This window comes from Silene latifolia, chromosome Y, assembly GCF_048544455.1.
Source record: "Silene latifolia isolate original U9 population chromosome Y, ASM4854445v1, whole genome shotgun sequence".
NCBI classification, from domain to species: domain Eukaryota; kingdom Viridiplantae; phylum Streptophyta; class Magnoliopsida; order Caryophyllales; family Caryophyllaceae; genus Silene; species Silene latifolia.
The window spans coordinates 396,410,926-396,422,484 of NC_133538.1; the positions used below are offsets into that span (position 1 = coordinate 396,410,926).

The 11,559-nt window shown below is 35.9% G+C and overlaps 1 protein-coding gene across 2 annotated transcripts; it reads right to left on the reverse strand.

The window, feature by feature from the left end:
* Positions 1-1,825: 1,825 nt before the first annotated feature.
* Positions 1,826-10,823, reverse strand: LOC141631104 (uncharacterized). Of its 2 annotated transcripts, none has more exons than XM_074443822.1 (2): positions 10,471-10,823; positions 1,826-8,938 (listed from the first exon to the last, which is right to left on the reverse strand). In XM_074443822.1, the coding sequence occupies exon 2, from the start codon at positions 7,665-7,667 to the stop codon at positions 6,660-6,662; it is 1,008 nt and encodes a 335-aa protein (XP_074299923.1). In that variant the 5' UTR covers positions 7,668-8,938; positions 10,471-10,823; the 3' UTR covers positions 1,826-6,659. The 2 variants fall into 2 exon arrangements, with proteins under 2 accessions (XP_074299923.1, XP_074299922.1); XM_074443821.1 differs by having other exon boundaries at positions 10,440-10,823.
* Between the last annotated feature and the right edge of the window lie 736 nt (positions 10,824-11,559).

Consider the following 11,559-nt stretch of genomic DNA (forward strand, 5'->3'; position numbering starts at 1 on the left):
TTATTGAACCAAGAATATTTCATTAACCCTATTAGTCTCTAAGTGACGTCACTACCTAGAGATCAATAGTCTAAGTTTTTACTCTTAGCTTAAACTAATCCCAATTCACAGGGACAAATTCGAGTTAGTCGCTACTGGTATTACGCAAGTTGAACTAAGCCTAACTTACATAATTAGCATGCATGACAATCAAAACCACAATAAGATAACAAATTATGCGAAAGATTGAATCTTGACATTAAAACAGTAAAACTTAAATACTAATTACTCAAAATCAATCGTATAACAAATATCAGTATAGAGTACTAAAATTATATGACGGATTTCCAAGCCATAAACTAGGTACAAGAGTAGTAAAAGAGAACTTATTTTGTAGTCCGGAATCCGTCGCACAACCTTCGGATATCGCACCTCCAATTGAACTAGAATCCGCCCTTACGCCGCCGTATACTAAGACTATGCCAGAGTATTGCTTCCTAGCTCTCGCCTCCTAGTTTAGGTCGAAGATTGTCTCTCTTTATCGCTCAATTTCTGGGAAAATACGTGGGTAATTGCTTGTCTTTTCGGGAGGAAATCACGAGTATTTATATTCATCATGATTGGTGTTTGGGATAGATTCGGGATAAGTTTTGCAAGGAATAGGATAGATTTTGAGAATAAAATATGAGATGAGATTAATTCCGGAATCAGAAGAGACCCGGTTTCTTCATATGCTGAGCTCTTCGCTTGGCTTCTCGAACTTTTGCGCTGCTCTTCTCTTTTTTTATGTTTTAATGATTTGTTTGATTGACTTCTTAAGTTTCTACTATTCAACCCCAAAATCCACGTGAAGTTGGGCTCATTTACTTGGTCCACCGTCTTCTTGTTAATTTCTGGCCCATTTGAACTATCCACCCTATTAGTCCAAATTACATACAAATTAGCTCATCTAACACTCAAAATGATAATTTGATGATTAAACTTGTAAAATGATAAGAGTATATTATTTAGCTCAAATAATGAAAAAGACGACACTAACAATATACGGATATGGGATAAAAACATATATAATTATGGGCTTATCAAATTCCCCCATACTTAGCTTATTGTCGCCCTCGACAATAACCAAATATGAGCTATAAACAAGTTATTAACCTCAAAGATCAAAAGATAAGAGTAGGGATAAATGGAATGGTATACAACTCATAGCTATCCATACTAATGACTCACTTAAGTAGCATTTATGCAACAAAACAACACCAATGCCAAGGAAACAGATTCCAGAGCGGGAAAAACACGAAGTCAAATGCAAACGAATAGGACAATGACACTACTACTGAACCGTCGACCTTGCCAGACTTATACATATTAGACTCTTGCGGTTCGCTCATATAAGAATAGGTGAGTATAATGTGAAATAGAAAGAATATAAGACACTCACCTAACTCGACTTATAAAAACATGCATGCAATCTAACATGAAATCGATCTCTACAACCATACATACGCACTCAAACCAAACGAGGACCAAGACACATGCCGAGGACTTACAAGAGGTGCGAGATAAGTTAATAAGGTATGTAATTGGGTGAAAAGGGTCAAATATTTTTGGATATGTGGGGGTAAAAGTCAAGCTAGTACCGACCGTCACCAATATTACACGCATTCCGCTTAGAAACCCAACTTACAAGTTATAAACGATGTCGTACACAGCATAAACTCGCGTACAACAAAGATAACTCCTCATATGTAGAATATAATGCAAGAATAGGAGTTTAATTACAAAGGATTTTCTCTTTTTTTTATTCCTCCATCAACAATTCTTTTTTTTCACATTGATTTTTCTCTTTTTCCTTCCATAATCCCTTTTCAAGATAATAACACGATACCATAAATGACCACAAAGAGCGTGCCAAACACATCAACTAGACTAACTTGACTAGGGTAGGCTATTTAAGAATGTAGTTGATCGAATGGGTGAAAACAAGTCAATTTGGCTAAGTGGAATTCAAAGGTAAAACAAAAAGGAAAGGTTGCCTCTCCACATGTGTCACTGCCACAAACCCGAATGCATACAAGTTAAGAGACAAATTTCATGCTTATGCAATTTGATGTTACATGCCTCATAAGGAGTACTACTCTCATCCTATAAATGGAAACCGAGCATGAATGTCATCGGTTTTGAAGGCTCTAAATCTCAGAAATTTTAGTAGTTTGCCAACATTTTAGTCAAGTCTATTCGTTCATTAGTATCGGTCACACACTCGTAGATATGCAAATTGTTATACGAAAGATAGGCGTTGAAAATGTAAGGCTAAAGTGAGAATTCACAAGCATAAAAGCAGTTATATCATAGTTGTACAGCCATTCCGGCTCCCTTATTCTTGTTAGGCTAATAAAAACAGAGGTTATTTTTTTATTTCTGACCAAATTTTGACAGCACCTCCCCTAAAAATGGTCATAACTAAAAAATTTTAAAACCTGTAAAACACATTAAAGACCAATGGCCACCCGCCAACTCCAATTTCAGCATAAAAAAACACAGTTTCAGCACAATTTACCTCTCCCCCGCACTTAAATTCGACATCGTCCTTGATGAGATTAAACATATAATAAAAATAAGAGGGAAGAAGGAACTTAGCGGATTCATAGGAAGCATTCACAGCAGCAAGATGCTTCAGTGTTTGGTAACGTTCTGTCCTGGTCAGCCAAGTAAGCTCTCAATAGCAGCATATTTATAAGGAAGGTGCCCATCAGTGAGTATTTCAGCCTCCAAGTAGGACTGATCGACGTCTGGCCATGACGTCTAGCAAGGCAGCAGTGCCTGCTTGATCACATCATCAACTGGCAGCGTCCGAACAGCCATATATGTATCCCGATCCCTGGAAAATAAAGCACTTGACCAAGACAAGTGAAATAGAAAACAAGCAAATTACCCAGAAAATCCAACAGTAATAATAATATCTCTTTTTGTATTTTTATATTTTCTAATTTTTTTGTTGCTACCGACACTATTAACATCCCTCTACAAAGGTAGCGACACACGGGGAGGCACTTAAGCCGACTCGGTGAAAGCATATAAAATAAACACACATGAAAACAATAAATAAGTAAACTTGGGTTGCCTCCCAAGAAGCGCCTTGGTTTACATCGTGGCTCGACATAGTTTGAACTTATATTCAGGAACTTCCAGAATGATATCCTCCACGCCCATGAGCTCAACGTTCTCATAAAATGGTTTCAACCTGTGACCATTGACTTTAAAAGCTTTATCAGTATGCAAATCTTTTATTCCTATAGCACCATGAGGAGAAATGTTAGTCACAACAAAAGGACCAAGCCACCTAGTTTGCAGCCTACCTGGAAACAACTTGAAACGAGAATTAAACAACAATACTTTCTGACCAATATGAAAAGATTTACGAGAACTATGATTATCATGAAAAGCTTTGGTCTTTTGTTTATATATTCTAGCATTTTCATAAGATTCTAGTCTGAGTTCCTCTAACTCTAGCAACTGCAATTTATGCTCTGCTCCAGCTTTCTCATAGTCTAAATTACACTGTTTAACAGCCCAAAAAGAGTTGTGTTCAAGTTCCACAGGTAAGTGACAAGCTTTACCAAAAACTAGTCTATAAGGAGACATTCCAATCGGTGTTTTATAAGCAGTTCTATAGGCCCAAACTGCATCATCAGTCCTTAAACTCCAGTCTTTCTTATCAGGTTTAACCATTTTCTCTAATATTGATTTTATCTCTCGGTTGGAGACTTCGGCCTAACCATTGGTCTAGGGGTGGTATGCTGTGGCTACCCTATGAATAACATGATACTTGTAACATGATACTTGCTCAGTAAAGCACCTAAAGTCTTATTGCAGAAGTGGGTACCACGGTCACTGATCAGAGCCTTAGGCATTCCAAATCGATTAAAGATACGACTCTTAACAAATTCAACAAGAGTTTTACTATCATCCTTCTTAGTAGCTTTAACCTCAACCCACTTCGAAACATAATCCACCGTAAGTAATATGTACTCGTATCCATAAGAAAGTGGAAAAGGCCCCATAAAAATCAATACCCCAAATGTCAAAAATGTCACAGATCAGAATACTAACCTGAGGCATTTCAGCTCTTTTAGACAAATTACCATTTTTCTGACACCGCTCACAGGATTTGCAGAACTCATAAGCGTCTTTATGCAAGATTGGCCAATACAAACCATACTCCAACACCTTGTGAGATGTGCGCTGTGGACCAAAGTGACCTGTTTCTAAGTTATGACAGAATGTTAAAATAGAATGCACTTCAGATTCATTCACACAACGCCTAATAATATTATCGCTACAGCATTTCCATAGGTACGGATCATCCCAAATATAAAGTTTTGATTCATTCCTTATTTTATCTCTCTATGCTCTAGACAATGTGGAAGGAAAAGTAGTTACCAAGTAATTTACCATATCAGCATACCATGGAATTGCTTCATGACGCAAGGAATACAATTGTTCATCAGGGAAGAACTCAGTCACCATAGGCCAGTCTTGTTGAGGGACTATTCTACTCAAATGATCAAGAACTAGGTTTTCAGCTCCCTTTTTATCTCTAATTTCTAGGTCAAATTCTTGTAATAAAAGCATCCAGCGTAGCCAATGTTGTCAGAATCGGGATTCTACTTTGGATCGATGGGGAGGGTAGGATCGAATCGGTAGAATCGGATCGTAGAATCGTAAGATTCTACAAACTCACCAATTATAGTTTTTTATTTGGTAAAAACATATCATTGAAGATCAAAATACTTATTTATTAATATTTATCCATAAAATATTGATAATTAATGATTTTAATATTATTATATGAACATGTTTCTACAACTTACCCGAAATTTGAGTTTTACGATGTCATTATATAAAAATATATATTAATTTTTTTTACTATGAAATCGGATCGTAGTATCGTAAGATCGTAGAATCGTATTATGATCCTACCTCCAGAAATTTCCAGATAATTAGGATCGTAAGATTCTACAACCATGATAGAATCGTAAGATCTAGGATCGGTCAAGCATTTTTAGATCATAAAATCGTAGGATCGAATCGGGATTCTGATAACAATGAGCGTAGCAACCGTGGTTTAGACTCTTTCTTTTTTAAGAGAAATTTTAATGTCGAATGGTCAGAATAGACTATCACGTGAGTGCCTAGCAAATATGGTCAAAACTTTTCAAGCGCATAAATTACAGCATACATTTCTTTCTCAGTAACTGTATAGTTACATTGAGCAAGGTCTAGTAATTTTGAAGCATAGTGAATAGCATATGACTCTTTATCAGCTTTTTGACCAAGGGCAGCTCCTACTGCTTTATCGCTTGCGTCACACATAATTTCAAAAGGTAAATTCCAGTCAGGGGGACGCATAACAGAGGCTGAAGTCAGTTTGTCTTTTAGTGTGTCAAAGGCTTCTTTACATGAATCATCAAACACAAAGGCAACATCTTTAGCAAGTAATGAACACAACGGCTATGAAATTTTCGAAAAATCTTTAATGAAACGTCTGTAAAACCCCGCGTGACCTAAGAAAGATCAAATCTCTCGCACACAAGTCTGGTATGGCAGAGAACTTATGACATCAATTTTTGCTTTGTCTACTTCTAAACCTTTAGAACACACAATATGACCCAAGACGACTCCTTGTTGGACCATAAAATAACACTTTTCAAAGTTTAAAACAAGTTTCGTTTCAACGCATTTTTTCAGCACAAGTGATAAATTGTGCAGAAAAAAATCAAAAGAGTCACCAAAAACAATAAAGTCATCCATAAATACTTCTAAACAGTTATCAATTAAGTCAGAAAATATACTCATCATACACCTCTAAAAAGTTCCAGGTTCATTGCACAGGCCAAAGGGCAATCTTCTAAAGGCATAAGTACCAAAGGGGCCTGTGAAAGTGGTCTTCTCTTGGTCTTCGGGTGCTATGGGCACTTGGGTATAACCTGAATAACCATCTAGGAAACAAAAATAAGATTTTCCAGCTAATTTTTCTAGCATCTGATCAATGAAAGGTAATGGGAAATGGTCCTTTCTAGTGGCCTTATTAAGTTTCCTATAATCTATACACACCCTCCACCCATTAGATACTCTTGTAGGTACAAGTTCACCCTTATCATTTTCTACCACGGTTATACCTGATTTCTTTGGGATGACATGAATAGGACTGACCCACTCAGAATCAGAAATATGGTATATGACTCCAGCATCTCTCCATTTTACCATTTCCTTCTTAACGACCTCTAACATTAAAGGATTTAATCTACGTTGTGGTTCTTGAGAAGGTTTAGCATCCTTCTCCAAAAATATTCTATGCAGACAAAGAGTGGGACTGATTCCTTTTATGTCAGCTAAAGTCCATCCTATAGCTTCTTTATATTCTCTAAGCACATTTAACAATTTCTCTCCCTGCTTCACTGATAATGAACTAGAAATAATCACTGGCAATGTGTCATTTTCACCAAGAAAAGCATGTTTTAAATTAGCAGGAAGAGGTTTAAGTTCAAGTTCAGGTGCTTTAATAATAGATGGAATGAGTTTTTGACTCGATGGGGGTAGGGAAAGTTTAGTAGAATCCTTACCAGAGTCAACGAAGCTAAGGTTCACTATATCAGAAGTGGGTACAAGAGTTCCTGTCATATCAGACAGATTAGTAGCATGGTCATCGTCAAAAACTTGTTGTGCAATCCAATTAATAACATCAATGTAATCAACAGCATACACGCTGCCATTGTGTCAGAATACTTCATAGCATCAAAGATATTAAATGTGATAACTTCACCTTCAAATTCCAATGTTAGAATATCGTTATGCACATCAATTTTAGCTCGTGAAGTTTTAAGAAAAGGCCTACCTAGCAGCAATGGTACATTAGTCGAATCACGAGAATCATCCATATCAAGAATATAAAAATCAGCAGGAAAAATTAAGTCACCCACTTGAACAAGAACATCTTCTAGAACACCTAATGGGTATGCATATGATCTATCAGCTAGTTGGATTATGACATCAATTCCGACCAATTTCCCACCATGCAAAGACTCATACACAGATTTAGGCATGACATTAATGGAAGCCCCTAAGTCTAGCATGCATCTTTTAAATTTAGACGAGCCAATATTGCAGGGAATAGAGAACATCCCTGGATCATTACATTTCGGAGGAACTTTTCTTTGAATGAGAGCAGACACATTTTCCCCCATACTTACTTTTTCAGCATTCTTATTTTTAATATTCCTCTTATTAGTACAAAGCTCCTTTAAAAATTTTGTATACTTAGGAATTTGTTTAAAGGCATCAAGCAAGGGTATATTCAGTTCCACTTTCCTAAAAGTTTCCAGGATTTCATTTTCAAGTTCAATTTTCTTTGTTTTAGCAAACCTTGTCGGGAAAGGGGGAGGATCTTTAAAGTTTGGAACATTCAAATCAGATTTTTGACTCTTATCCTTATGAGTTCCTTGACCTTTTTCTACCTCTGGTTTTTCTAACGGTTGAACCTCAAGTTCTTTCTCAATTTCATTCTTATTCAATTCAGGTTCACTTAAGACCCTACCACTTCTAAGTGTTACAGCTTGAGCACTCTCTTTAGGATTAGGAATTGGTTGAGCTTGGATATTACTCAGAGTAGTGCATATTTGACCCATTTGCGTGTCTATTTGCTGTAGGTGAGCATCATTTTTCTGTTAGTAAGATACACCCTGATTATGAACTTGACTCACAGTAGAGGTTAACTGTTTCATCATCTCTTCTAAAGATGGTGTTTGTGAACCCTGTTGCCTAAAATTATTCTGAAAGTTTTGTTGTTGTTTAGGTCCAGATCCATATCTTAAATTGGGGTGATCCTTCCAACCCTCATTATAAGTGTTTGAGAAAGGGTCATAGTTTCTTTGTTGATTATTAAACCCACCCAAAGCATTAACATGTTCAGGATTAGCAATAACAAACGGCTGACCAGCAGTGTCAGCGTACACAATATCAGAATTCATAGAACAAACAGTTGGTTTAGACTGATCAGATACAAGTTTCGAAACTAATGTAGTAAGAGTAGTAATTTGTTGGGCATTTTCTTGCATTTGATCCTTAATAGATGTAATGTCAACATTATTTACCCCACTTGCTTCCCCTACATCTCTCCTAATACCAAATTGTTGGGTGTTTAATGCCATATTATTTATCAAATTTCTAGCTTCTGTGGGTGTTTTTTCAGCTAAAGACCCACCACTAGCAGCATCAATGTAACCGCGATCCTTAGTTAAAAGACCTTCATAGAAATAAAACATGAGAAGTTGTTCACTGATTTGGTGTTGGGGACAAGACGCACATAAATGATTAAATCGTTCCCAATATTCGCATAAGGACTCATCCCGACCCTGTTTTATTCCACTTCTCTTTTCTAATTGACGCGACTCTACTAGCTGGTTGAAATTTTTCTAGAAAAGCAATTTTAAGTTTATCCCAGCTAGTGATTGAACCAGGTGACAAGTAAAACAACCATTCTTTAGCAGACTCCTCTAATGAGAATGGAAAGGAACGTAATTTAATATCCTCAGGTTTTACCCCCTCACTTTTCATAGATGAACATGCCAGGTCAAACGCAACTAAATGCATGCTAGGTAACTCATTTGACCGACCATAAAACTTAGGGAGTAAATTAAGAAAACTGGAATTTAACTTTAAAGGCTTTTGAAGAGTAGGAAATACGATACTCAGTGGAGTTGTGGTCACATCTGGCATGGCCAGCTGCTTCAGTGTCTTCTCAGCCATTTGATTTTCTTCTTCGCAAAAGAACTTGTCCAAGTGTAATGCTTCTTCCGCTTTCCCTTCCAAGAACTCTTTCCTTAGCCTCCTTGTTGTTCTCTCGATCTCTGTATCAAAAGTTACTGGTCCCTTCGAACGACGAGTGTTGTGCATGCACCTGTAAGAGAATTCATGAGATAATGTCAGCAATTGGTTCATCAGTGGCACTGTCTGGACAGGTTCAAATGTAGATTAGATAAAGCACATCTATGCCCAAGTTTCAATTTCACATAATCTATTATTCCTGATGCCCTCCCATTCTAAACATGTGAGATATGTAATCGGATCATAAGTTCATTCAAATTCAAGCTTGAAGCAAAATTAAGTGACTGGCAACACATACGTTAAACATAGGCAGCAGCAAATCAATAATTACTAAGCATAGTAAATCAGGACGCTAGGCTAAAATGATTTAACTTAGAAGACCAGTCGTATATAGCAAGACTTAGTTCTCAATAAAAGCAAAAAAAATTACAGCACCTTTTTTTTTTAGCAAGTGCACTATCCTTTAGTGTAGATTAGTTCAGGGGCAGGTTTAGCAATTTAAGCTTCATAACAAGTAGGCCTTCTCAGCAGCATAAGATTTTATTAGCTGTCTAAAATTTTAACATGTTCACAAGAATGATCAGAATATAAAGTTAAGGAGCAAGAAATTTGTAACTGCGCAAAATTTTATCATACACCAATAATGGTTGACAATATTGAACAAAGATAATATAAACTCCCCGGCAACAGCGCCAAAATTTGATACGTGTCATTTACGCATACAAATTAATTATTTATTTTCCTTACCTTCATCACAATCATATCTTTGAAGTAATATAATATTGAACAAGTAAGGGTCGATCCCACGGAGAGATTAGCTATTCAAAGTTAAAGTCAACTATTAGCTAGTAATAACAATTACATATTTACGCATATAAGTTAAATGCTAGCTTATTTACTGATATGTACGATTAAGGGGGTTTGTTTCGAAGTTTCGAACTAATAAACTAATGGAAATTAAACTAATTGATAAGAAGCTAATATTTAGACGTGAAAGCAAATACTACACACAATTCCAATTTAGTAAATCTAATCCAATCTACTGTATCGTATAATCTTGAATAATTAATAGCTTAACTGCGGAATTTATGGTAACAAAATTCCCTATATTCTCTTAGATTACAACCGACCTAAACTAAGCCTAGACCGATTCTTAGCTAGCCGGCCAATGTAAGTTTGTCGCGCCCTACTAAAGACCGGATTAGTCGCATTATTGAACCAAGAATATTTCATTAACCCTATTAGTCTCTAAGTGACGTCGCTACCTAGAGATCAATAGTCTAAGTTTTTACTCTTAACTTAAACTAATCCCAATTCGCAGGGACTAATTCGAGTTAGTCGCTACTGGTATTACGCAAGTTGAACTAAGCCTAACTTACATAATTAGCATACGAGACAATCAAAACCACAATAAGATAACAAATTATGAGGAAGATTGAATCTTGACAGTAAAACAGTAAAACTTAAATACTAATTACTCAAAATAAATCGTACAACAAATATCAGTATACAGTACTAAAATTATATGACGGATTTCCAAACCATAAACTAGGTACAAGAGTAGTAAAGAGAACTTATTTTGTAGCCCGGAATCCGTCGCACAACCTTCGGATATCACACCTCCAATTGAACTAGAATCCACCCTTACGCCGCCGTATACTAAGACTATGCCAGAGTATTGCCTCCTCCTAGCTCTCGCCTCCTAGTTTAGGTCGAAGATCGTCTCACTTTATCGCTCAATTTCTGGGAAAATATGTGGGTAATTGCTTGCCTTTTCGGGAGGAAATCATGAGTTTTCATACTCATCATGATCGGTGTTTGGGATAGATTCGGGATACGTTTTGCAAGGAATAGGATTGATTTTGGCAATAAAATATGAGATGAGATTAATTCCGGGAATCAGAAGAGACCCGGTTTCTTCATATGCTGAGCTCTTTGCTTGGTTTCTCGAACTTTTGCGCCGCTCTTCTCTTTTTTTATTTTTTATAATGATTTGTTTGATTGACTTCTTATTTTACTACTTTTCTTGCCCGTGCGTTGCACGGATATTAAAATAATGTGTGATAAATTTCACAAAAAAATATAATATAGACATATAGTACATTGTTCATGTCTAAGATTTAATGTATGATGCATGACCAATAAATAATTCCCGTTAACATAATATTGACATAAGAATAAAAGAGTTTTTGATTAATAAATACTTTTTTTTTAGGAATATAAAACCAATATGAAGTTTATATATATATGATATTTGGACTGATAGTTTTTAGAATTTGTTCATTAATACCTGTTTGTTTTTCAATTGGTCAAGGAAAACAATAATATCTACTCTGCATAATCAACTCAATGATGCAACAAATCTCCTTCTTTCGAATAACAACCATAATTTAATCATTGATGGATCAAATTATAATTATGTAAAAATATTTAGAGTTAGTTAGAATGTTATATCTCCCGGTCAAACTATAGAAGTACGTTTTAATGTGAACCAAATTAAACGTTCTACATGGCTAGAGTACATTTTATGACCCAGTATAAAGATAGTCTTGGCCCGCATCTTCTCATTTGAAACAAAATCTTTCACGAAAACCCCTATTTTTCTTTCTTATTCACACACATGATTTAAAACAATCTTATCCCTTGAAAGATCGATCCTTGTCTCCGAAACTTATCTCAAATTTATCCAACTAA

Coding starts and splice junctions, on each gene's coding strand:
- LOC141631104 (XM_074443822.1), bottom strand. CDS start 7,667: ATGGGTCAAATATGCACTACTCTGAGTAATATCCAAGCTCAACCAATT.